At 48.5% G+C, this 26,933-nt stretch overlaps 1 protein-coding gene across 3 annotated transcripts in view; it reads left to right on the top strand.

Annotated features, from left to right (window-relative positions):
- EYA3 (EYA transcriptional coactivator and phosphatase 3) overlaps positions 1-25,171 on the top strand; it is a 56,002-nt gene extending 30,831 nt beyond the window's left edge. For 2 of the 3 annotated variants that reach the window (XM_054086222.1, XM_054086223.1), the window contains exons 7-18: positions 4,540-4,677; positions 9,501-9,583; positions 10,691-10,874; positions 13,660-13,802; positions 15,665-15,748; positions 16,323-16,412; positions 17,794-17,852; positions 18,810-18,970; positions 20,573-20,687; positions 21,117-21,238; positions 21,521-21,621; positions 22,405-25,171. In XM_054086222.1, the coding sequence (XP_053942197.1) occupies positions 4,540-4,677; positions 9,501-9,583; positions 10,691-10,874; positions 13,660-13,802; positions 15,665-15,748; positions 16,323-16,412; positions 17,794-17,852; positions 18,810-18,970; positions 20,573-20,687; positions 21,117-21,238; positions 21,521-21,621; positions 22,405-22,485 (1,361 nt within the window). In that variant the 3' untranslated portion in view covers positions 22,486-25,171. The remainder of the gene's footprint in view (positions 1-4,539; positions 4,678-9,500; positions 9,584-10,690; positions 10,875-13,659; positions 13,803-15,664; positions 15,749-16,322; positions 16,413-17,793; positions 17,853-18,809; positions 18,971-20,572; positions 20,688-21,116; positions 21,239-21,520; positions 21,622-22,404) is intronic. The other variant, XM_054086224.1, reaches the window with a different exon arrangement.
- Positions 25,172-26,933: the final 1,762 nt, after the last annotated feature.

Raw genomic sequence — 26,933 nt, 5'->3', positions numbered from 1 at the left:
GGTTGTGTAACATTGCCAACTCTCAGAACTGTCTGGCGGCAGAGGCTGTTCTGACCTTAGCACCCAGACCCGATCAGAGGGAGAGCACCCCTGTCATGCGAGTGGGAGCACCCCGAATGCAGCTGCGAGAGAGCTGGGGCGAGGCTGTCGTGGGGGCTCGTGCTCCTGCTGCGTGACTAAATCAGCAGAGCCTCCTCTGGATTTAGCTGTGCTGCTAAAATCTTTGTGTCTTGAAGCGTCAAAGGATGAATTTTGCCTTAGCTGAAGAACTAGATGTCTTTGAGTAAAGCCACCACCATTTATGGCCTGTGTGAGCCACTGACAGTGCAGGGACTCTGATATAAATTAAAAAACAATTGATTTCTTGTGGTATTTTTGAAGATGATATAGAAGAGGTGATACAACTGGACTCAGTGTTATTAGGCATGAGTTACACGAATAATTCTGTTAGAAGTAATGTGGCATAAATTGTTATCCTCATGAGAGAGGTCAATATATAAAACAAATCTGCATGCCTTTCTTTCTTTTTTTTCCTGTATATACATCTCGGATTCATGAAAAGGAGCCTTCTTGTCATTGAGGGTTCCTTCAGAGGCAAGTGGTGGTTTTCTAGTAACTGGGAGGCAAGGGTTTGATCCAGCAACACCTCCCAAATCTCATTTGCCCTGTATTCATGCTGAGATTGGCTGTCGTGACTGGGCATTGGGCTGTTGTATTTGCAACCCAAGGCTCTTCAGGAGAACAAGATTGTTTGGGTGGCTGGTGGTGTTTGGTGCTGCTGCCTTTCTAGCTCATCCCCTGCCACTACAACTCAGGTCTGACTGCCATTGCAGTCAGCAAAAAAACCCACAGCCTCCTGTCCTGACAGATGTCTCAGGGTTTCCAGCAGGCAAGGACCTCATTGGCTTGGGGTTACGTGTCCTAGGGTGTTGGAGAATGGCTCAAAGAACAAGGACATGGCTCTTTAAAAATGCTACATTCAAGCAAGGCATAGGCCTGCACAATAGACCGAATGGAGGAGTACCAAGAAGCCGCAAAATCATGTTGATAGCGCGAACTGGCAAGGACACTGTGACCTTGACTAGTTTCATAAATAACCTTAGGGAACTAGCTGTAGAAAGAATGAGAAACTAACTTATGCTGAAACCGCAAGTAGGAGGACTCATGCAAAAACCTAACCCTTAGGCTTCGCCAATCAGAGTAGGATTAGTAGGCATAATTAACTCGCACTGTATAGAACTGAGCTATCTGAAGGCAATAAAAGGACCCTGCTTATAACTCATATTGAGTTGTGCATGTCTTACTTCCTCGACAAAAAACAAAGGCCTCTGAACCTTAACTCCCAACACTAGGGAGCCGGAGCTCTCTGCCCGTTGAGTGTTCTGAGCTCCTTTCATTCCTCCATGCTTGGAAGGCTGAACCAGTGGGGAAGACCCTGATGGTGTGTCCCTGCTGAAGCCTTCGGTCACAGTGGAGTTTGGCTGCTGTCTTTCTCAACACTCTTCTTAGCTATTTGTCTGGCTGTAGCATTGGGTGTTGTCACACCAGTCCATTACCCACAACTCCTGCCGTACCCCGAGCTGTGGGTGCTGGACTGAACTGCTCTTCGGCGGGGCTGTGCTGGGGTTTCAGTGCCTCGCTGCGCTGGTTTCTGCTCTAGCTGAAGAGCACAGAGGTTGCCTTGACTTCACTGAGGTGGTGTCTATCAATAGTTTGTGGTGAATGGTCACTGGAGCTGCTCTGTGCTCGCACTGTGTCAGGTTTGGATGTTTTTAAAGGCAAATGTGTGTAAATATGTGGGAGCTCCCTTGAGGTGTTTGGCCAAGAAGCTTCAAAAGGTGTTTTAGGCTGACCTCTAAATTTTAAGAGGGGAGGAGGATGTAGGGTTTTTGTCAGTATTGCGAGGGAATGCTGGAGGGGGTGGTTGTGACTGCATTTGAGGGGGTGTTTGGGGTTTTGTAATCCAGTGGTTGTGGAATTCAGGGATTCTTGGCTGCCTCAGTGTTGTACTGTGACTGTAACAGGAGAAATTCTGCTGAAGACTTAGACGAGATTGGCATTTTCTGTGACTTCGTAGGAACTTTTGTCTGCTAAACATCTGAAATGTGCTCAAGTTATTGAAATGTCTTGGCATGGATTTTGAGGTCTGTATGAAATACTTGAATTTTTAGCCTGCATTTAAGTGTTAGTAAGATGTTAAAAATCATTGTTACGGTAATGGAAGTCATACTGGAGTGGTACCTACTCCATCGTACTGAACAGGTGAACCTTGCATAGTGTGGTGGGCATGATGGGCAGGTGAAGGCAGAGGGATATGCACAGTGCAGAGGGAATCCTACACATTGCTTCTTCTGACAAAATCCACAAAATCTTCATTGCGCAGGTGGGGACTTGGTCAGCGTGGTCAGATGTTCTACCAGCATCAAAGCGCCTGTTCCAGAGGTCTGCCTGGCTTTCTGCTGCCTATTTGTTTGTTGATGTTGTTTGGTGCGTTGTTCTGCCCGGGATGTACTTATGATCTGGAGATATTTTATTAAGAATTAAAGCAAGTGCAGTGACTTATAGGCTGCACGTGTGTGGCTGTAAGTCAGTGTTAGAAACACTGGATGGGATGATCAAGAAAACCCAGCAAGGGATGGACTGTTCTGTGTGGGGCCCTTCCACCTATGTACGTGTGTCTTATGAACTTCTTCTACCCCTGCTGCAGTGCTGCCCTTGGACATGGAGGGGTCTTGTTCCCCCTCCCCAGCTTCCTTGAGGCTGTACTAGCTTATCAGTGCTATTTAGCCAAAGGAGAGGGAAGGACGTGTGCCACCAGGCCAAGAGTGTCCCTTGCTCTTGGAAGGCAGAACATCCCTGTACTGGGAGATCAGAAAAAGACATGGAAAGCAGGGACTGAAAGGTGCTCTAACATGACCCGAGTCAGCTCCTGCATTTGCTTCCAACCTGCCCTGCACACACCTCTGATGTCTGTGTCTGACCTGGTGCTTGACCTGGGTGTCCTACACCATTCAGAGGTGGTTTGTGTTTCATCGTCGGGTTTATTGGGCACTTCTGTGTGTCCTGTGACCAGCTCATCATATTGCTGTCTGCTCCTTGTTGCACCTTTCTCTCACTGCGAGGAACTGTTGGTTATGGTCCTCCCTGAAAACTGCTCACCTGTTTGGAGATGGTGGCCCTCCCTTTCGAGACTGGACAAACACAGCTGTTCCCACTCTTCTTAGAGAATCTGTTTCCCATACATTTTATTCTGGAGTTTCAGCCATTTTCAGGCTTCTTTAAATCAGTTTTCCCCTTTTTTTTGCCGATTATCACGGCTCTAGAGGTTTGAAACAGTAATGAAGATGCAGCTCAGAGTCAAAGATCCAAAACCCTGGCGTGGCTGTTACAGATGGCTTAGTTTGATGTGTAGGTGGCAGTTTGAAATTGAGTTTGTGAATAAATCAAAGAGCCGCTGCTGAATTTAATCCTGACAAAGCTGCAGCGTGGAGCAAGTTCTTGGAGCTGCTGCTCCTGTCCAGCTCTGGAGTCTCCTGTGTCTTCTGGGTAAGAGACTTGGAGCTCATAGCCCATGGCTTGTCCTGCCAGAGGAGGTGAAAGGCTGTGGGCGGCTCTTGCAGCCTTGGGTCTGGTTTGAGGGATTAAGGAGGAAGGTGGTTTTTCTGCTGGCCCTGACCTTTGTGTCCAGCTCTCCATGCCCTTTATCTTTCTGCTTTGCACATTCCTGCTTGTTTTTAAGTAGATCCTCTCATCTGATTCCTACTTTCTAACTCGGGCCAGGGAGCAATGCCTATGACTTTGGCTGGAGGTCTGGAAACACTGAAAGAGAAGCCTGAAGAGCCCTGAAGATCCATGCCTGAGCTGAGTCCCTTCAGTCGGATGCTGTTTTCACCGCTGTTAGTGCAGTAGACTCGACCTTAGCACAGCGTCTGAGCTGAAACCACGCTGCTGTGTGCCTCGTACAGAAGGATTGCGGTGCCGCCACCCAAGGTCGTTACAAGTCATTCCTGAATGGCAGGAAATTGAGACAAAACCTGTAGATTATTTTTTGAGCTCTATATTTGCCATTGCCAGTTTGTCACAATGACTGACTTATGGCTTAGTTTAAACTGCTCAACCCAAAGCCCAGTGCAGTAGTGGAAGCGTTGACCTTGGCCTTAATGGATACCAGTTCAGCCTCACTGTAACAGCTGAGGGTGTTTGCAGTGCTGCGCAGCTCAGCCCACCCACCAGTGGGAGCAGCAGATCCTTCGTACTGGCACGGCAGGGAATTCACTGTGACACCAGCGGATTTTTAGTTGAAAGCTTTGGAAACTGGTCTTATTGTTGCTTTTAATTTTCTCTTTTTCAGCCGGTTTTGTCAGCAGCTCTAATCCGCACACAGCCTGGCAGTCAGCACTCACTGCTGCAGAAAGTAAACATTTCCATGTGTGTTTTGTTACTTGCTTTTGTGACAAGCAAAACTATTAATCTGAGGTAGCAGCATGCTGTTTAGTCCCAGCATATTTGTTTGTAACTGGTCCAATTTATCTGATTCAGGTGCACTGTGGCCAGGTATGAAACCTGAAAGTGGTTTAATTCAGACTCCATCTACAAGTCAGCACAGTGTTCTTACCTGCACGACAGGGTTAACCACAAGCCAGCCCAGCCCAGCACGTTATTCTTATTCCATTGAAGGTAACTTGGCATGGTTTTTATCTGCATCTCTCTCCACCTGATTGAGTCTAGATACCAAAACCAGAGAGGTTTGCACGTTTGGTCTTGGTTTGTGCATGCTTCTGCATGCTCTGCCTCTTCTTTCTTTGTGCGTGTGTCCGTGTTTGGGTTTGTATTTGCTACAGAGCTCTGTCCGCACCAGGCTGGCTTGTTGGTGCCACGCTGATGGACTTCACAGGGTGAAGAGCAAATGGGAAGGGGAGAGGAGACTAAATGTCATGTTCTTGCATGCCTTTCCTGGGAATGCTCTTGCAGCTCAAGCTCTTTGTAGTGTTCTTTAGCTTGATGTCAGGAAATGCGCTGAGTGATGTTGGATGTTTTATTGCTTCTGGAGGAAAATGGCTCTCATATCACACACACATGTCAGGCTGGTAGATCTTCAAGAAAGGGACTTTTTCAGTATAAAACCGGCCTACAAATATTGCAACTGCTGGAAGTGCCACATGAAAGAAGCCCGGTGCTGAATTTATCCAGCTTCCAAAGCAATTTTAGAGTAAATATGCTGCTTAGCAGAGTAATGGGAAATTGTTGCCTGTGACAGATACGTGCAAATTGATGATTTTTTTTTTAGGCAAGTTTTTGTCGTTTATGTTTGGATGATGAATTGTGAAAATGTGTGTCTTTCTCTGTAGTTTTGAAAAAGCATTTGGGGAATTCTTAATCTGTGTGATATTTTCATAGAATAATTCAGGAGATCTTTAGTTCAGCCTCCTGCTCCAAGAAGAGTTGACACTGAATTTGGAACCAGGGTGCTCAGGGCTTTATCCAGTTGAGTCTCAAACACCTCCAAGAATGGAGATTTCACCGATTCCAGTGCCCCTAACTGTCATCATGGTGAAACTTTTCTCTTTTGTCAACTCAGAGCATCCGCTCACATTGTGACCATTCCCTCCTTCTCCTGTTGGGCACCAGAACCTGGCTCTGTCTTCTTTGATAACCTCTGCTCTTGGGTCCCTCGGAGCTGTCTCTTCTCTGGGCTGGACAGTCCCGCTCCCCCCGGCTGCGCCTCGCAGGGCACATGCTCCAGCTCTTTGCCGCACTCGCTGAATTTTATCAACACATTTCTTGTGCTTGAGGCCCTATACTGAATGCCGAATCCAGATTCGGTCTCATGAGTGCCAAGTAACAGGGAAAAACTCTTAAAATGAGCAGTATGTGAGCTTTAGCCTATCTTTCACTGATAGCAAGGCCATGTGCTGTGTCATGGCACTTACTCAGCTGGCGTCCTTGTGATGTTAAGTGGCCCAGCGTAATATTTATCATTGATTTACTTTTCACATTCATAACGTGGGCAATACAACCCTGGAAATACTTCCTGCCTTCAAATATAACTCTCCTCCAGGTATTCCCACCGGCTGAATGAATGAGCTTTATATCACCAGCTTTAATTGCCTGGGATCAGGAGTGGGTCTGCGTAATGTGGGCCCAGGCAGGTTTGCTGGTGCTGTGTCGTGGTGCTGTGCCATGGCAAACAAGTGAATCCCTGGGAACTGGTGAGGTGATGGAGGTCTTCCTCTGCAGAAGGATTTTAAAACATCTCAGCTGCACTGCTGTGAGACTGGGATTTGAGGAGAGTTTCCCTTCAGACTGCTCTTTGAAAGTATGAAAATGTCACTTGCATTGTGTAGATGTTATCACTTTTCTGACAAACTATTTAGAAACTGGCAGGAAGCTCTTCTTTGTTTGGATTTGCTCCCTTTCCTTTTGGTCAGCTTAGCCAGCAACCCACTGAGGGGGTAAATCAGTGCCTGGGCTGCTGCAGGGGACGTGGTGGAGCAGGGCTGGAAGCAAGAACAGCGTTGCTTTGTTGGTAGACTCTTGGAATCTATCTTTTTTCTCCGGTCCCAACAGTGTGACACAGAGTTGTACAGTGCTGCTGCCCCACCAGAGCTGTGTTCCAGTGCATGGCTATGGTTTAGTCTGAGATGCTGGACTGAAGTAATGGGTTATTTGAACTCTGGTAAATGGTCAGATGCACTTAGTGACTGAGAATTTTGCTTCTTATACGCAGCCGAGCTGTGGCCATGGTGGTCTGTTGGAGAGGCACTTGGAAGCACTGCTTCTTGCCTTGCCTCTTCCTTCCCTATGAGAGAAAAGCAGTTGAGCGAAACATCCAATCACAGAGTCATGGAATGGTTTGGGTTGGAAGGGACCTTAAAGCCCATCCAGTTCCAACCCCATGCCACAGGCAGGGATGCCTCCCACGGGATCGGATTGCCACAAGCCCCATCCAACCTGGCCTTGAACCCCTTCAGGGATGGGGCAGCCACTCTGGGCAACCTGGGCCAGGGCCTCCCCACTCTCACAGGAAAACCTTTCTTCCTAATATCTCAATTTCCCCTCCTTCAGATTAAAACCATTCCCCCTCGTCCTCTCTCTGCACTCCCTGATCAAGAGCCCCTCCCCAGCTTTCCCGGAGCCCCTTTCAGTGCTGGAAGCTGCTCTAAGGTCTCTCCAGAGCCTTCTGCTCTCCAGGCTGGACGACCGCAACTCCCTCAGCCTGTCCTTGTATGAGAGGTGCTCCAGCCCTTGGATCATCTTCGTGGCCGTTTTCACCTCCCAGGACATGAGGCACGTTGAAATATCTTTGAAGCAAAACTGAATGGGGATGAATAAGAGAGGGCAGGTAGGAATATGCAGGCTGAGAGTGAGGTCTGGAAGTCAGGAAGATAGAGAGCAGAAGACAAAAAGAGTCATGGCAACTTCAAGGCAGTACTGGTGTTTGCTGGTCTTATGAACCTTAGTCCATGATGTGGTTGCTTTTGGCACATGCATGCCAAGAGGTTTCCATGGTTTTGGGCCATTCACAGGCAGAAGGAACTGACCCACAGTGCAGAAAGAATTGGTTCATCTGTGCAGTGGGAGCTGTTTGCAAAGATCGCTGCATAACTGCATAGATATACAGTGCAATTAAAAAAGAAATATTGGAAGGAGACCAGAGTTGAGATAAACAGGAACATTTGTATGAAGGAGTCTGTGTGTTCACCAGAATCCCAACACTTGCAATCTTTTTTCCTGTGATTTCTCAACTCCTGTTACCCGTCTCGGTGAAAGAGCTGCCTCTTCAGAGCTCTGCAGGCGAGAATCACGTTCTGTTTGCTCTCCCTGGTAATCTTGAGAGAGCTACTAAAGTGATCTGCCTTCAGGAGTTCATTTGCACCGCCTTCGCAGCAGATTTGTTCTGTCTTAGCAAGGATCTTTTCTGGAGATGCTCTTTGGAGTGCCCTAGGGCAATAACAGTCTGGATCATCTCCCACACGTGTGTCGTTGGGAGGAGTTTTATTTGGGAACTGCCACCTGTTCTCTAGCGATTGCTGATGAGGAGTGGCTGTAGACAGCCCTGTAGTCACAGCTGTGCTGCTGGGAGCGGCAGAGCTGCTGTAGGCACTGCAGTGTCTTCACTACCATTATTGCTGCTCAGGGGAGCCTTTTTTCCCTTCTCTAAAAGTTCTCTCCCCAGAATTCTCTCCCATCTGTTTTTGAACACTCCTGCTCCTATCACAAAGGGATTTCCAGGGACCCATCACTTACCTTCTTTTCTGCTTCATTTCTCACCTCCTGCAAATGCTGTGTGTTTCTGCACCTCTTTGGAGAGAGTTCTTTTGGTTTTCACCTTTTTTAAGGCATGTTTTGGATCCATTCCTCTTTGCAGGAGGTGTTCACCTGGGGGTGCCTGTGCTTGTACACAATATGCATTGATTAAGAGTCGTGGTGAGCTCTGTTGCTCTGGAGTCAGACTGAAGCCTTCAGAAGCTCGAGTTCTTCGGTCTCAGGGTGAATTCCACATGGGTTTTGTCTACATACAGTGAGGCCTTTTCTCACAGTGATGGTGATGTAGGTGACACTTGGATTTCTGCAATTCTTGTCATATGCATCTAAAAGTGACTTGGGGGGTTATTTGTGCAGAGAAAGAAGGTGCAACAAAAGAACCTGGCACTTGGTTTAGGGCATCCCAATTCTGTTCGTGCTGACTTCGTTCCTTGTCACTCATCCCTGAGGGTCCCAAACTCCCATATGAAATCACATTTAAGGGAGTGGCCCTGTGGCTGTAAAACAACCTCTGCTGCATGACTGCTGTTCCCAGAGTTGCTCCAACAACCTCTCCTGGGCTTTGGAAGAACTGAATGCAGTGATGTGAAGGTTATTAAACATCTTAAAATCCATATTAACAGCTCCTTGTCTCTGATAATTCGTCCTATGAGCTGTGACAAATCATTTCAGAAAATCTCATCCAAAAAACAGGGATATGGGGAGATCGGTTCACTTTCTCCAGAAGGAAGCACCCTTTTATATTATTTGGCATATTTTCACTCGTCTCTTAAGTTTTTTATTGAATTAGACTGAATGCACTAAATCCAATGCAGAGGGAATTGTTTTTATCAGAACTGATTTATCACTTTTACTGATTTAGTCAGATAAGTTTTCAGCTGCTGATACCTGAAAATCAGAATGTGCTTGCTGTCTTCTCAGAACGTTTAGTAAAGATGTGAAACCTTTTTAGTCACTAAACTCCAGTTGCTTTGCACGTGTGGAGGGAAGAGGTTTCTGAAACATTTGAAAGTACTGTATTGAAAGACACGCCAGCTTTCCTGCCCGGAAAGCCCCGCTGAAATGTAACTGATTTCAAAATACACCCAGCTCTCGTTGACCGTTACAGGCTGGGTGCTGCTGGAAGCGCAAGTCCTTGCATATAAACCGAATATGTACTTAATTCACAGCTTGGATTGGTCTCGTCTCTTGTGCTTCTCTAGGAGCATTTAATGCATTAATTCTTAATTTTACAGCATCAACCACCAATGCCAGTCCAGTCTCTACATCCTCAACTGTTGTCAATATTTCCACGTCAGCAGCAGCCAGCATCTCACAGGTAAAACTTCTGCCTTGTTATATTAATGCACTGCATCTCCTTCCTCTTTAACACGTTGCTCAAAGCTCACAAAGGAAGGCCAGATCATCACTTCAAAAGGAGCGCAAGTGGTCCTGGAGTTGTAGGGCTCGGTGTGTAACTCAAAGTCAGCAAAATCACGCTTGCTGTCTCAATGACCAAAACGCTTTCCCCTTCGGCCTTCGCATCAGCCTCACCTCATTTGTTCAGAGCTGTCTCCTTGTCTGCAGGCTGTGTACAGGGCACTGGGGTCTCTGTAGAAGAGAGAGTGGAAAGAGGCAATAGAACTGTTAAGAGAACCAAACCGAGGGGGATGATCATAGGTGGATGGGTTTTGCCTTTGTTCTCCCTCATCAAGAAACGGAAAAACGGTTGCACAGAAACCAGACAAATCCAGTAAAGCAGGAGATGCATCTTGATGGTCCTAGAATAAAGCAAAGTCAAAAAGCCCAGCAGCTGGCACAGAGCCCTTCCCTTGGCTGTGCCCCGCTGCAGGTAACACAGCACAGTCAGCGGGAAGCTGCTCTTCTGGGCAGTTTGATCTTTGAGGGAACCCTTCAGTGTCACAATTTTGCAGAAAGAATTTAGGAAGTGTGGAAAACGCAATGGACACAAAAATCCTTGTATGCATATGCTGCTGCTTGGAACTGTAAGGGGAAAAAAAGATCTTCCAGTAGTGCAGAGCTGAGGTACTTGGATCACAGATCCACAATGCCCCTTGTGGGGGCTGGGAGCTCACAGTGTGCCCAAAGAGCATGACATGGCTTTTGGGGTGGCTGCTTTATATACTAACAGCAGCAGAAATTAAAATCCTCCAGCACAGCTTCAGGTACTCAGTGATCTCCTCCTAAACGAGTAAATAGTCTTCATGAATGGATACCTTGCATCACAGCATGCAAAATAATTGCTTGCTGAAGTCAGGACGTGAGTAAAGGCGGTTTATCCTGTAGCTCCTGTGCCTGTGCCTGTAGCTGCTGTTCTCTCCGTGGGATGTCTCTTCTCCAGGCATATCCTAGCGTAAAAGTCCTGTTAATACTGAGTGGGTTTTGAAAGAAGTGTCGTGTCATAACCAGTCCTTCCCTCTGACAGGAATATCCTACGTACACGATCCTCGGCCAGAGTCAGTACCAGACGTGTTACCCGAGTTCTGGCTTCGGAGTCGTAACACCAGCAGACAGCAACACGGAGAGCACTGCGTTAGCAACAACTACGTATCCAGCTGAGAAGCCAAACGCCATGGTGCCTACGCGGCCGGTGCAGAGACATTCCTCTGGTAACAGCTGCGTCTTTAACAGGGTGGCTGCAATAATCCTGGGATAAACAGGACAGTGTGCAGAAAAGGGGGGAACGCTTTTTTTCCAAAAGGCAATTGCAGCATCTTTGGGCGCTGGCCTGGACAGGACATTTGCCTTCCATTGTCAAACTGGTCTCACTGCTGTGCAGAGTATTGTGATGGGCCAGCCAGATTGACATATTGGAAGTCTTATCCTGCTGTGATTCAGGAGACACCTTCCACGTGCTCTGAATGCTGGAGAGGGAATTCCAGCGGTAACTTGTTGCCAACAGCAACTCCCTGGGCACCGTTGATTCAGTTATGTGTGTTCACATCACTGGGTGTTCACTTGAGCTCCAGGGCAGCTGATGATCTCCAGTCTCAACAGCTCATGCCAGCTGTTTCCCTCCCACAAACAGGTATTCAGGTTACCTGACAGCTGTGGCATAGCTGCCAGTCCCCTTTGTGGGAGGATCCGGGACTGCTTATGCATTTTCGAGAGCTGTAGTTTAGCCATCACCTCTCAATGCGTTGGTCTCTATGCCCAGGAGTCCATCCTTTCTTTTCTTCTGTTTCACCATGTAAACTGGTTTTGAAACAGCAGCTGTTCTGCTGTGCTCTCTGTGTGCACAGCGTTTACGGTACGTGCCACATGTTAGGGCAAAGAGATTCTAGCTGGTAAGAGAAGAGATGGCAGAAGTGGATTGAAAAGGTTTAATTTGCTATTCTAGATTCGCTATTCTAGATTTGCCCTATCCTCCGCTGGCCTTTCCCACTACAGCCGCAGGGGTGCTGCCTGAAATTTCCTCACCAAAAATACACTTTGCTAAACTTAACAAGGACCAGCAAAAAGACTCAGGGCTTCTTCTGGAGTCTTGCGCAAAGAGTTGTGAGATTCTTCCTGTGTTGTCAAACAGTTTCAGATTGCAAACTGCTGCTGTTGCAGGTTGGTAGGCAGGAAAAAAAAAATGCAGATTCCTTTCATTTTTGTTGGTGCCCTAGGTCTGGCAAGGATGGAGTTAATGTTCTGCATAGCAGCTCTGCTGGTGCTGTGTGTTACCTTTGTGGCTGAAGCAGTGCTGATAACACAGCAGTGTTTTGGCTACTGGGAACGGTGCTTGTACCTCTCAAGGCTTTCTCCCCTCCAGCTCCGCAGGCAGCTGGAGAAGCGCCTGGGCAGTTGGAAAAGACCTTTGAGATCATCAAGTCCAACCACACCTATCCATTACTAAACCAGATCCCTAAGCACCTCATTTGCCTGTCTTTCATACCCCTCCAGGGATGGGGACTCCACCACCTCCTGGGCAGCCTCTGGCAGTCCCTGAGAACCCTTTCAGTGAAGATATTTTTCCTGATGTCTAATCTGAACCTGTCCTGGCACAGCTTGAGGCCAGAGGAAGCGGGCGGTTTGCTTCTGAGGTGGCTCTTGCTTAGAGACTGGCTGGGCATCACCCTACTTGTGGGAGGTGGTGAGCAATTGCCTTCACAGCACTTTGCTTTCTCCACCTTCCCCAAATCTGTCAGTAATACCAGAGCTCTGCCAAGTCCTCAAACTTATTCAAGCAATCTGAGAGCAGGGATTGCCAGCGAGCAAGGCACACAAATCAATAGTCTTGAACTCAGTGGAGTTCCAGATCTCTCTTGTCTTTCCCTTATGGGATGCTACAGACAGCAGATGACAGACACCACGCTGTGAATCAGAAGGGTAGTGCTTCAGCACCTTCCCTCTTCCAGGGAGCAGTTGTCCTCTGATTGGGGTGAGCAGCAGCAGACTTACCCAGGAGAACTTGTTCATGTTTGATTTTGAGAACCTAAGGAATTGTGCTCCTATTTCAAGGCACTGGTCAGGGAATGGCCCAGTTGTTGATGAGAACATGAGTGCCATTTTCTTAGCTCAGGAATTCTCCAAGCTCACCATTTTGCATGAATTTTAATAGGAATTTCAAATTCAAGCTCTCTGAAGTCTCCTCTGCCTTCCTGCTACAGGTCTGCGCCCATTTCTCAACTAGTTAGGTGGACATCTGGGCTGTTAACTCTTCTGCCTGAGCTGTTAGTGAAGAATTCAGAGTGTCTCCCATTGTGTCTTTAACGTCCTGGAAGTTAAAGCATTGGTTTTGTTAATTGTTTATTTTTATGGTGGTGCTTTGCTCTGTCCCTGGGAAGAGTGTTCTTACCAGAAGCAGAACAGGCTCCACAGTATATCCCGATCAGTGATGAACATGGTGCTTGGCCAAGCCTGTCTCCGGGGCCAAGATCATCCGTGTTATTCTTTACTAAGTCTTGGTACATCCGTGGTGCTGTCATCTCAGTGTGTCTGTTTCCCAGGGAGTGCTCTGTGGGTTTGTGTCTGATTAACAAATCTGGGAGAGAGAAGTATCGTTAAATACTTTCCTTTGTACATCATTGCAGACTGTGGGGTTCTGGTGCACTCTCAAGAGGTATTTAAAGAAACAATTGAGTAATAAAGCAGTTCCAGGGTAATGAGACATCTGAGGGGTTACAGGCCTTGGGGTGGAGGGGGCTCTGTCTTTGGCTTTGTCCTGCAGGCAGGATGCGTAGCTCAGTCCTGGTGGACTGAATTGAGGAGACAGAGCTGTTTTGAAATGATGGGACACAGAAATCAATGTTTTATGTTCTAATAAGAGTTTAACTACTACTGGATCAATAAAGCAAGATACCGTCTCACCTCTTGCAAAGGACGTTTGTGGCCATGCGCTATGAGCTTCATGTTGGTGTTTGTTTTGAGACATGAGGGGATGAGAGCTGTGTGATTTCTTTCTTCTAGGAGATGCATCCACGAGTCCTTCATTATCCAGAGCAGCAACAGCAAGTAAGGAGTTAGATGAGCAGGCAAGAAAAAACATCCCTGGGAAGAATAGGGGGAAGAGGAAAGCAGATACCTCCTCCTCACAGGACAGTGAGCTGGAGGTAAGTATTAATTGTATTTTCTACAGGTAGAAGTTCAGAATAGTGTGGTGGTAAAAGTTCTCTCTTTCTTTCATCCTGTCCCCATGGAAATGAAAGGAGATTCTAGAATTACAGGATGGTTTGGGTTGGAAGGGACCTTTACAGGTCATCTGTTAAAGCTCCCCTGCAGTAAGCAGGAACACCTTCAACTCAGTAAGATTGCTTAGAGCCCCATCCAACCTGACCTTGACTGTTTCCAGGGATGGGGCAGCCACTGCCTCCCTCGGCAACCTGGCCCAGGGCCTCAGCACTCTCATTGTAAAATATTTCTTCCTTATATCTAGCCTGAATCTCCCCTCCTTTAGTTTAAAACCATTACCGCTTGTCCTGTCACTACAGACCATACCGAAAACTCTGTCTCCAACTTTCTTAGGAGCCTTCTTTAAGTATTGAAAGGCTGCAAGAAGGTCTCCCTGGAGCCTTCTTTTCTCCAGGCTGAACAACCTCAACTCTCTCAGCCTTTCTTCACAGGAGGTGTTCCAGGGCTCTGAGCATTTTTGTGGCCTTCTGTGGACCCTCTCCAACAGGTCCATGTCTTTCCTGTACTGAGAGATAATTTGAGAGATTCCCGTGACCTGTGTTATCTGAGAACTGGCCCAAATGAAGTTCTTCAGAGTTCCTTTACAAGTATTGCTGAAATGCATCTTGGAATCATAGTAGCGTCTGTGGAGGAGTCATCTGGATGTCTCTAGTACAGCGTCCTTCTCGGAGCAGGGCTGTTCCCAGCACTGGAACCATGGCTTTGTCAAGTTGACTCTTGAGAAATCCAAGGCTGGATCACCAGTCTGATGATCTCTCCCAGCACTACCACACCAACCTGGGGAAGGACATTTTCTGTCTTCAACTGGAATCTCCCAAGCTGCAAATTTCCTCTTCTTTTTTCCATGGCAATTTTCCTTCTGCCACTACTGAAAAGAATTTGTCTCCATCATCTTTGCAGTTCCCTTTCAATTAGTTGTGGTCCACTGTTAGCTCAACCTCAGTCTCCTCTTTGCTGAGATAAACCATCATAGCTCCCTCAGCCTCTCCTCTAGGCTGCTGACTGTCTCAACAGCCTTTTGCTGACCACTCTCTAGTTTCCTCCAGTACCTCTGGAACTGAGGATGCTGTCTGGGGTGACCTTCCCAGTGTCAAGCAGAATGAGGCAGCACCTTCCTTCTGTCCGCCAGGCACACTTAGTGTTCTCCAGCACGCAGTTCCTCTGCTTTGCAGGGAGAGAGTGCTGCTAGCTCATGCTGTCTGGTGTCCACCACACTCTCAGCTCCTTCCAACCTGGGCCAACATGAGGGGTTGTCCCCCACATGCAAATCTGCAGTTGCTGAACTGCTGCTGGGTCCTGTTGGCCCAATCCTCAAGTTCATCAGAATCCTTCTGTACTCAAGTTTATCAGAATCCTTCCTCTGCTGTTCCTCACCAAGCCAGTCCTCTTATTTATCATAACAGAGGTGTCTGGTAAACACCAAGGTTATTTACCTGGGCCTCTCCAGCTCACTGACAGTAACCTGCTACCCTAGCAGGGCTCTAACGTTCATTAGCTCTCTAAGTTTTTTCTTTTATAACTATACAAGCAAGAGAATCTTTTGAAATATTTCGACCTGGAGAGCCTTACTCTGAGTGTGTGGTTGCCCTGTAGTGGTGTATGAACTCCACTGCGATAAACTCGAGAGTTTAACAGCGTGTTCAGCCTGTAAGGTGAACGCTGTGTTCATAGCTGTTTAAAGCATGCTGCAGCTAACCACAAAATGAGCCCTAACACTTGCTCTGTTATTGTATCTCAGTGCTTGGAATATCTCAGCTCTAACCTGCTTCTGTTCTTTATGCAGCGAGTGTTTCTCTGGGACCTGGATGAGACCATCATCATCTTCCATTCACTTCTCACAGGGTCTTATGCTCAGAAATATGGCAAGGTAATTTCTTCTCTGTGAAAGAAAAACCATATCGGTCATTCAGAATTAAACGTCAGTCTTTGGAAAAGGAATAGAAAATTAATTTAGTTTTAAATGTATAAGATGATGCTTTTAACTTGTTGGTTTGGGGTGGGGAAGGAACACTGGATGTGGCTTTCTACAGAGCTAGGGTGTGGCTATAACGGCCAATTCCCTTCGGACAGCACAAGTCTTACTGTCAGATAGTTCTTATCATCACTAGAATTGTTGGGGTCCTAGCACACAGTGAAAGGGAGTAGAATTTATCCTTTTTGAATATTTTGTTTGCGTTGCCTCTGGAAATGCACCAGTCCCTGCTGGGCAAGTGGAAGTGATTTGTTACTGTTTGGGTCCATGTTTTACCAGAACAGGGATTTCAGTTTTTATCGAGTTGTTGAAAATATTAGGGGAATTGTAGTTCACAGCACTGAATGCGAGTGGGATTACATTATGCTCAATGTGCAGGGAAAACTGTGGTGTAGCTGATGAAAGCTTTATCACAACTCACTCTGCCATAACCACAGAGAACTTACATTTTCTCTTTCTATTTTGCCAGGATCCAACCCTAGTGATTGGCTCGGGTCTGTCAATGGAGGAGATGATATTTGAAGTAGCCGATACTCACTTGTTTTTCAATGACTTGGAGGTACGTGGCAAACATTTTAGAAAGGCAAAACTCCCCATTACCTGCTTAGAGTCACACCACACCACCTGTGAGGGCTGCTGTGCTTCAGAGCCACTTAATGCTGAAACCTAACAATCTACAAACGGAACTGGTTCTAAGCACAACCGAATCAAAGAGAGGCACCCGTTCACCTGAGACAGGCATTCCACAGGCTTCCAGTCTTAGTTCCCTGACAGGTTTCTACTTGAACCTGTATAAATAAAAAGAGCAATGCCTGCTCTGGACCAGATTTGCATTCTGGACTGGTAGGCACTTTGCTTTCACTGGCTGTTTTGAAATGGAGACCAGTGATGGGGAGGAAAGGTGACCTTGAGAATGTCAGTTCCTAGGGGCTTTGACTAAGCCAAGGTCAGGACGCCCCTTGTGCACCCCAGCAGTGTCTCAGTGGCTTCCACAGGCTGTGGAACAGCTCTGTAGGACACGCTTCCACAGACAAGCACACTGCACACACAGCGGTCCCACAGCACCCTCCAGTTTTCTTTCTTGCAAGCCCTTTGCTGGTCTCCCGTTCCCATCCTGACTCAAGGACTTGTGATGAGTTCCCACCCTCTGTCATGCACAGCGTTCTTTGCTGAATTGAATACATCTCACAGTTTGGCACCACGTCCACAGAAGTTGAATAGAAACCTTTGCTTTACTCATGGCGATGCCCTATGCTATGTTGTCAGATAGCAACAGGCACAGCGATGCTGTCTGTGTAGGATGGTGTTTGGTTATGCCAGAATCTGGAATCAAATGGTTGGAAACAGCAAATTTCCTGACTCATGTCTTCTTTAATATATTAGAGTGCACAGATGAACAGGGTTTGCGATCCATCTCTGGGTTAAATCAGCCATGCTCGTGGCTGTGCCACCATGCTGATGTTTAACTCCAGGGTTTGTGCTGTGACGCTCCTCTAACAGAATTCCCATAGTGTTGATGAAATGGGAAATCAATTCTTGACCAGATAATGTGGTTTGGAGTTTTGGTTTGTTTTTGTGAAGTGGCAAAAGGATTTCAAATGACAAGGAAGCTTTGAGTCCAACCTGGTTAGTAAGTGTCAAGGTTCCTTTTTTCCAGACAACTTGAACTGTCATAGAAACATGCCTTTTTCTGACTTTTCTGGGACTTCGAATCCCAGGCTTAGCAAGGACCTGTAAGTGCTGGGAAGGAAAACCTCGCACTGAAAGACAAGGCTAATGGAAGCTGGCGGGTGCGGGGGGGGGCTTGTAGAGGTGGCATGGCATGGCTTGTTGCTGTCAGGAAGCGTGAGGCAAAGGGTTTGTTTCACACTTCCTTTGACCTGCAGGTTTCAGTATGTTTCTGGATTACGACACTGTGGCTTTATTTTTATCTCCCACAGGAGTGTGACCAGGTGCACATAGAAGATGTGGCATCGGATGACAATGGTCAGGATTTAAGGTGGAGTATCGATGAGTGTGTGAAGCGTATTGCTGATGAGACCTGGTTTTGTGGGGCTGTCAGACCCCAACAGGGTTAAGGGATGGAGGTCAGCATTGTGAGGGGGGTGAAACTTGGCGGACGCTGCTTGTTTGCTGGCTGGTATTTCTTTGAAGACGTACAAAACATTAAGACTTCCATAATAATGATGTGAATTACATTGTCTGCTATTGAATGTTGCCTGAGCGCTCACTGACACCTGGTGAATGGAGAACCAATACTCCTGACTTCATGATTTAAGGGAGTGTTAGGAATGGTTGGACTCGATGATCCAGTGGGTCCTTTCCAACCTGGTGATTCTATGATCTCGAACTTTCAAAGTCTGTCTGTGATTTGCATCCCTCTCTCAGCTGGTCGTGTGCATTATCAGACGGGGTAAGGGTGCGTTTTCTGCTGCAGTCATGCGCTGAACTGGCTCGTGGAAAGGTCTGGGAACTGTGTGTTTACCAGGGAGAAAGAAATACAGAGGAGGCGCTGAAGGAAGACCTGCTTTCTGCAACCATGAGCTGGCAAAGCAGCCCATCTGGTTGTGGAGCTGCGGCTGTGATGTGAGACACAGATGTTGGAAGATGCTGTGCTGGGGTTTATCACTGCAGTGAGAAAAGGGTCAGTGGGAAGGATGCTTTGTGCCACAGAGGAGTGAGAAGTCAAAGAGCAAAGGGAGGTTTTGTAGCGGAGGGTGTGAAAGAGGAGTTGCATCAGTACATTTCAGTACAGAGGTTCAGAACCAGCAGCAAATGTAGTTGTATGTTGCCCATAGCAGTCTGTGTGTGGTGTGAGGTTGCAGTGGTGGCTGTGCAGAGCTCCTCTCTGGGACACTTTCCCAGCTGCTGCCAGAGCCCATCTGCAGCCCCGCCAGAAAAGCTGCAGTGATCCTGCTGCTGTGGCATACGTAACTGGTCTCCTTTTCTGAAACAGTAACTACAATTTCTCCACGGATGGCTTCAGTGGCTCAGGAAGTAATGCAAACCACAGCTCATCAGTTGGTGTCCAGGGTGGAGTGGACTGGATGAGAAAACTGGCCTTCCGCTACCGCAGGGTACGAGAGATCTACGACAAATACAAAACTAACGTTGGAGGTGAGTGTTCTCCTGCACCAATATCTGAGCACTACGCAGAGTTTGTGGTGCTGGACTCTGTCCTTCCTCAGAGCTTTTGCTTTCCTGAATGACTGAACGTGTGAAGTAACCATTCTCGTACTGCTTAATGGGATCATATCTCCATGGAATCTTCCAAAATGGAACAGTGTGCCACTGCAGTCTGAGTTACTGGGTAGATAGAGTTGGCCAGGCAATCCCGTATCTAAGAGAAATTTGGTGCAAACAGGGTCCTTTTTGCTATTTTTGTATGAAAGGCTGTCACTGTACTTAGACTGGCCCTCAATGACTGACATACCATGCTGCTTAGGAGATCTTTTCACTGTCGTTGGTGCTTTGACACTCCTGTAGCAGAATTGCCCATTGTGTTGATGAAATTAAATACCGATTCTTGAACAAATAAAGTGGTTTTAGGGTATTTTTGGTTTGTTTGTGTGAAACGGCAAAAGGATTACAAATTATATTGTCAAAAAGTACAGCAATTGCCATTGTACTCTGTCTGACATGGCATCCCTACCACCTGTACACAAAGTCACTTCAAATCTTCTAGTTTTGCTTCACTTCCAATGCCAAAGTAGTAATAATGATGCAAACCACCGGAATCAAATGTAGATAAATGTTCTGTTTAGTCTGAGTCTTGGTGTTGATGTCCCGGGAAAGGGGTGCTGCTGGAGCAGCAACGTGGGCAGGGTGGCCCAGCCTGGTGGGCTGTGGGGTTGGGTCCCCTTTGCCTATGCAAAAAAAACATGATAGAATGTTTTCTTGAACATACTTTCTAAAAAACAGGTTGAAAAATGTAACTTTCAACCTTCAAAATCTAACAGTGTAAGCCTGCGTTTCAGCATGCTGCAATTCCCTTGCGGCTGGTCGGGATCAGAAGTGGGAAAGTAGGATGCAGAGTTCAGGATGTGTCTGACACCGCATGGGAAAGCAGTTGGCAGCGGGGGGTCCCTCTGTGGCCTCGTTGCCATAGGAGTGGGGTACAGCAGGGCTGGAGTGAGGGGGTCGGGGGGTTGGATGTCACCTGGAAAAGAGGTGGCGATAGGCTCAGACTCAAGGTGCTTCCTTCTTGTATTTCCTGATGGGAGCGCACGCGCGCGTGTGTGTGTGTGTGTGCGGGCTCTGCCTTTGGCTGCTTTTAATTCAAGAGTAAAAAGCACAGGGATAAACAAAAAAAAACCAAAAAAAAGTATCTTAAAGAGATTAAAGTGGAAAGGGTCCTTGGGAAGTAGGAAGTCAGGCAGGGTGACAGCAGGAGTTCCTTCCCCTCCTGCCTGTGGCCTCGGGCCACACCTACTGCTGTGAGGGCTTTGTACAAGAGAAAGGCATTTTGTTGTGAGCATCCTGAGAAATAGTTTGAAACGATCCCAAAACAGTGTCTGCGCGATTTCCCGCTGCCGGTGGGTGGCTGGGCTCCTCGGTGCCACTGGCAGCTGGTTTCTCCCACTGCCTCCAGATGGTCTCAACTTTCAGATGCCTTCAGTACTTTATTGCAGAGCAGGCAGCTTTTAAAGCTGAGCGATGGCTCGCTCTGTGTTCAACTTGCCAGCTCAGCTGGGAAAACTTGTGTTGCTTGCCTTCCAGGCCTTCTTAGCCCGCAGAAGAGGGAGGCTCTGCAGCGACTAAGGACCGATATAGAAGTGCTAACAGATTCCTGGCTGGAAACTGCATTGAAGTCCCTGCTACTCATACAGTCCAGGTATGGAAGCTGGAAATGTGTGTGTTCCTTTCTCACCCTTTTCTCTTGCTTAGATTTGCGTGCAGTGCTGTGTTTCAGCAGTGTCCCTGTGTAACGCTACTGCTGCTTGTCACAGTACTGGGAAGCAGAGGGAGTGAGCACAGGAACTCCACTCCTGAGCACCTTAGGGATTTTTCTGCTGCAACATCTGTGGTTAGGAAGGTGCTCGGGATTGGACAGTGCTCACCAAATCATATTTCTGCCATAGAATTTCTGTTTAAAACAAAAAGCAAGCAAACAAACCCACAAATCAAAATCTTGGCCTAAAAAGCCTCTTGAAAGCAGGACAACAAAGCACATGGAATTTTGGAAAGCCAAGTAAGCTGCCTAGAGTAGCCCTCGGCCCTGCTGGCTGAAGATGAGCTTTTACAAGTGATTTTCTTCTTTCAGAAAAAACTGTGTGAACATCCTGATCACAACCACCCAGCTGGTGCCAGCTCTTGCCAAAGTTCTCCTGTATGGATTGGGCGAGGTGTTTCCCATCGAAAATATTTATAGTGCTACAAAAATAGGTAAGAGGTTGTTTCAAGTGCCTGGCACTGAGGCGTCTGCTATGGATTAGCAGGGGGTTTTACACAGGAAATCCCAGTTTCTGCAGCTGAGTAGCCCCCGTGGGCACTGTGGTCCTGCTGGCCATGCCGTAGCTGTGGCTTCTGGCCTAATGATCTGAACTGGGTGGTATCCCATTCCCAGTGAAACAAGGATATGTTTCTCTGCTGGGAAGAAGGGACATGTTACAGCTTCTTTTACTCTCTACCGAAGGCTTTTATTATAGTGGAGTTGTCTTTTGGCAGGTAAAGAGAGCTGCTTTGAGAGGATTGTGTCACGATTTGGAAAGAAAGTCACCTATGTGGTAATTGGAGATGGGCGTGATGAAGAGGTTGCAGCTAAGCAGGTGGGTTTGTGGCTCTGTGGAAGGAGGTGCGAGGGAGGCAAAAAGGCAGGGACTGCCACAGGCTCTTTCTGCATAGACTCCTTTTCTGGGGCTGAATTCTTCAGACCAGGACAGCCAGGGGGAAACTTCACCTTTAATGCCAGAGATCTCTCACTGCTTTAGGATGGGGAGTGTTCTGGCTCTTTGGGGTTTAAAGTTTCTGGTTTACTCTTGTTTAGGATTGCGTATGACATATATGTCCGTGTATAACAGTCTCTTGCTGTAGCCTGTCTTGATCAGAGTGTGCAGCTGGGGAAATGCAGTTTCTCAGGAGCACAATGGGAGTCAGGACGCGGTGCCAGCAGTCAGTTCAATACACAGTGTCTACCTTCAGTCTGAATTGCAAACAAGGAGCAAGCAGTTTGATTTGAGCAGGTCTTGGGTTCTTCAGTCCATAGTGAAGTGCGTAGGGCACTGTCAGGACATTGTCCCTGCCAGCATCGTGCTGTCTGCCACGTGCAGAGCTGGGAGCCCTGCAGAGGCTTTCCTGGAGAAAGCAGCTCGCAGCCGAGCACTGAGGTTTCTGTCACCGGTAAGCAAAGCAGCCGATAGCGCTGGTGCCCAACATACAGAGATGTGCAGATAAGATGGGCATCCCATAGCGACATGCTGAGGCCCTCCCTGAACGCGGTGATGCTCCGGCTGTGCTGTCGCATATTGCACAGCCCTGCAGGTGCACCTTGACTGCTTCCAGCGAGCCATAAAATCATCAGGATAAAGCTGACCTTGTCACCTCTGTTACAGCACAACATGCCTTTCTGGAGGATCACAAATCATGCAGACCTCGTGTCCCTTCACCAAGCCCTCGAGTTAGACTTCCTGTAAGAAGCTGGAGCAGAGACGTGACTGCAGCTCCCACAAGCCCTCTCCATCACCAGAGAGGCAGAAATCTCACACATTTGGAGACTCACTTCTCAGCTTGATGAAGAAAACAGACCTAATGCAAACTGTACAGTAAACCAGGTTGTTTCCTCAGGAGCGCAGGCCCTGCCGAGTACAAAGGTGTCCTACGAAGAAGCACTGGAGTCTGCAGGGCTGGAGCTTGTGTGCAGAGGCTGCCAGAAGCAGGTGAATCCAGCAGGCAGTCTCCAGAGGGAGGGGTGACACAACACGAGTATTTGTAAGAGCCTTCTCCTTTCTATTCAGCTTAGTTGTAGAACCTAAGTAAACACAAAACCTTATTTTTATAGACAAACACTGATGGCAGAGCTGAACCTCCCTTGTTTTGCAAAGCTGAAAGAGCTGTGGCTTTTTTCAGAGGAAATATTAATGAAAATGTCAAAAATACCTCTATTGCTGTGAAAATCATCCTCTCTCCTCCCCTTTTAGGTGTTCAAAGCAGTTAATTTATTACAATGTCCTTATGTTATTTCCTCAACACGGGATTACTGGAAAATAGAAAGATAAGGGAATGTTTCTGGGATACACGATTCCTTGTGGAGGAAAATGTTGGTATTTGGAGTTGATGTCAGTGGCTCCCAGTCCGAGAGTCCCAGACCAACCCAGAGCGTGGTGCCACAGGAAATCTAGGAAATCTACGAAACCCAACCATTAGATACAGCACAGTACTCTTGTGGGCTGCACAGACGTGAGCAGAGTCCTCTTCAGGACTAAGGGAGAACGAAATCCTCATGGATGTTATAGAAGGGTGTGGTTGTTAACCTTCACCTCTGCTTTCCTGACTCCTTTTGTGAGAGTGAGTTCGTTTTAGTAGAATCAGAGTCAATTTTCTTGTATTCTTCTTTGTGTTAGCCTAAGGACATTGCTAGAAACAAAACCCTTTGAAGAGGGACTTTGTTTTCAAAGACACTGTGACGTGGCAGCCTGGAGCACACTGGCCTTGGGAGCAATGGTTACACTGATTCTCCTGCTGCTGTCTCAGAAGGCGAGGCTGGAGCCGGGGAGTGGCAGCACCGCTGGCTGGGGATGGGCATCTGGAGACAGGGCTGGCACGGGCGCTGGTTTGGTGCCAGGTCAGGCTGTGTTCAATGGGATTTGCCTCCTCCCTGTGCCCCGGTGGCACCAAATCTGCAGGCACGTGGGTTTTCTGCAGAGGATGGATGCCTGCTGCGCGCCTCGCAAGCCTCTGCGGCGCCCCGGCGCCACCAGCTCTGTCTCCAGCCCAGCCCACCCCCTGGGACCCGCGAGGACTGGTCTGGAAACACGATTGCTTCAAGGAGGATGCTGACCCGCTCAGGCTGCGCCCACAGAGGCAGGTGCTGTGTTTGCTGCATTCCTTTCGTGGCATTATTTACTGAGGAGTAATTTCCATCTGTGCTGGGGAGTTCCTGGGCCGGCTCCGGCCACCACCGTGGAAGAGGTGCCGAGAGGGGGCTGGGATCCCCAGAGCTGAGAGATGGGACACTGAGGTCTCCGTTTCATGTGTTCCTAGCTCCAGTTTTAGGGTTTTTTTTAAATAATCTGAAGTCAGATGAGTTTCTCTTTCTCCACGGTGGTCACAGGAGTGGTTGCTGTCCGTGCAGACCATTGCTAGGTGTTGGCCTTGTGCTCGCAGGCAGATGCGCTGGATCTGCTCTGGGCACACGTTGTCAGTGCTGGAGCTGCTTCTTGCACACAGCGTGGCCTCTTCTCTATAAGGGGAATGTGAGGAGCCAGGTTCTGCTGGCGCTGTTCCTGAGCAGCTCGGGCGAGGGCATTTCTTTTGGCTGCACTGGCAGTAGAGCCCCTGCAGCGAGGAGGGGCCATGCTCTGTCGCACTCGGCAGCAGGGTTTGGCGAGGAGCAGGAGTGGGAGCCCATGGGAATGTGTTCCCATCTGCCGTGTACACAAGGCGGGGAGCTCCGGGAGCTCCGGTGCGTCCCTGGGTGTTCCTGGGCAGGGAAGGGCACGTAGTTGTGTGCTGACATTTCACAGCAGCGTGGACCCTGGGCAGAGAGAAAGGGGAGATGCTGTGGGGCTGCAGCTCTGTTTCCGCTGGATACATAAAAAATCCAGGTCATCTGGGGCCCAGGGAAGGGTTGTTCTTGCTTCAGCTGGAGTGGATGTGGTAGGGATTGAGCCGTGCTGAGAAGCAGCCCTGTTGCTCCCAGGTTCTGAAATGTTACCAGAGTCATAGAATCATAGAATTGTTTGGTTGGAAGAAAACCTTTGAGATCATCAAGGCCAACCATCCCTGTTCAGTACTAAATCACATCCCTGAGCACCTCATCTACCCATCTTTTAAAACCGCTTCTGGGATGGTGACCCCACCACCTCCCTGGGCAGCCTCTGCCAGTGCCTGAGAACCCTTTTGGTGAAGACGTTTTTCTGATGTCCAGTCTGAACCTGCCCTGGTGCAACTTGAGGCCATTCCCTCTCATCCCATCACCTGTCACTTGGGAGAAGTGACCAACACCCACCTCACCACAACCTCCTTTCAGGCAGTTGTAGACACTGATGAGGTCTCCCCTCAGCCTCCTTTTCTGCAGACTAAACAACCTCGGGTTTCACAGCTGCCTCTCCTAACCCTTGTTCTCCAGCCCCTTCCCCAGCTCCATTCCTCATCTCCAGCCCCTCAATGTCATTCCTGTAGCAAGGGGCTGGGTTGCAGTCACAGCAGAGTTTGAGATGGATCCTGACCATCTCCCTGTGGGTCCCCAGCCCATCCAAAGGTCTGTAAGCGGGCGTGGGAGGTGTCCCAGCCTGCAAAGCAGCCTGTTTGGAGCACGTCTTGTACTCCAGCCGGCTGAACTTTGGGATTCAAACCTGTGCCTTAACCTCCCACTATCCGGCATGGCCGAGCGGATATTGCTCCTGCTTTGGACAGGCCCGCGCCGGGCGGTGGGACGTGTTTTGCCCGGGCACTCGCAGCAAGTGCTGGCCCAAGGTGCCGGCTGGCTTCGCGTTCTGTTTGTTTACTTTAAAATGTTTTAAGGAGCTTTTCAAACATTGGCAAAATTTGAGCTGTGTGGAACTCCTGCAGCCAGTGGCATTTCATACGGATATTTATATGATGTCTCCTTGAATGTATGTAAAGTACTTTTATATTAGGAGGTGGATGGTACATTTCTGTGTTTGTTTAATAAAGGTTGGCCTGGCTATTTTATTTTTCCCTCTGTTGGCTGAATTTAAGACTTTTCCTGTCTCGTGTGGCAGGAGCAGCATCTCTGTCCCAGCCCTGATCTGCCGCTGTCTCTGTGCGCTCAACCTTGTCCCTGGCCTGGCTGTGGCTGAACTGGTGACAAACCCAAATGCTGGGCTGCATTCAGCCTCCCCTCCAGCTTCACCACAGCCATGGAGGCTTTAAAACCCCACTGTTTTTAGCATTTGCTGCCTCCAGGAGCCCTGGGGAAGAAGTCCCTGCTGGTGCTCCTGGAAGGCAGCAAGATCCAGAGCTGCAGCCCCTCGCTGCCCCACGGACCCCAGGCGCTGCCGGTTCTGGAGCCTCAGCTCACTCCTGCTCTGTGTAATGGGAACTGTCCTGTGAACTGGAAAAAAATAAAGTCTTTATTTTCTATAGTCACTGCTTCCGCCTGTTCTCTGACAGACCCTGTGCTCGTGACAGCCTGCACTTCGTGGCACTGGGGATGACAGTGCTGCAGTCCCAGCACAGCCGCTGGCAGAGGCTGCTGCTGGAGGCCGTGGCCCTGGGGAGCCCGTGGTGGAGGTGCCTCCTCCTCGGTGCTGGGACTGTCCCACCCCTGCCCTGCCTTCGCTTTCTCCTTCACACAAGGCCTAAAAAACAGCCTTCATAGAATGGTTTGGTTTGGAAAGGACCTCAAAGCCCATCCATTTCCACCCCCTGCGATGGGCAGGGACACCTCCCACTGGATCAGGGGCTCCAAGCCCCATCCAACCTGGCCTGGAACCCCTCCAGGGATGAGGCAGCCACCACTGCTCTGGGCAACCTGGGACAGGGCCTCTCCACCCTCACAGCAAAACATTTCTTCTTAAGATCTCATCTCAATCTCCCCTCTTTCAGCTGCAAACCGTTCCCCCTTGCCCTGTCCCTGCACTCCCTGATCCAGAGCCCCTCCCCAGCCTTCCTGGAGCTCTTTTCAGTCCTGGAAGCTGCTCTAAGGTCTCCCTGGAGCCTTCTCTTCTCCAGACTGAGCAACCCCAACTCTCTCAGCCTCTCCTCATAGGGGAAGCGCTCCAGCCCTCAGATCATCTCTGTGGCCTCTGATAGTTTCATGTCCTTCTTCTGTTGAGGACTCCAGAACTGAACGCAGGGCTCCAGGTGGGGTCTCACCAGAGGGGCAGAATAACTTCCCTTGCTGGTTCCACTGCTTTGGATGCAGCCCAGGACACGGTTGGTTTCTGGGTTGTGAACT

Source organism: Cuculus canorus, chromosome 22, assembly GCF_017976375.1.
Source record: "Cuculus canorus isolate bCucCan1 chromosome 22, bCucCan1.pri, whole genome shotgun sequence".
Classification (NCBI taxonomy): domain Eukaryota; kingdom Metazoa; phylum Chordata; class Aves; order Cuculiformes; family Cuculidae; genus Cuculus; species Cuculus canorus.
The sequence above is the reverse complement of the archived record's forward strand: the minus strand, read 5'-3'. Positions and strand labels throughout refer to the sequence as shown.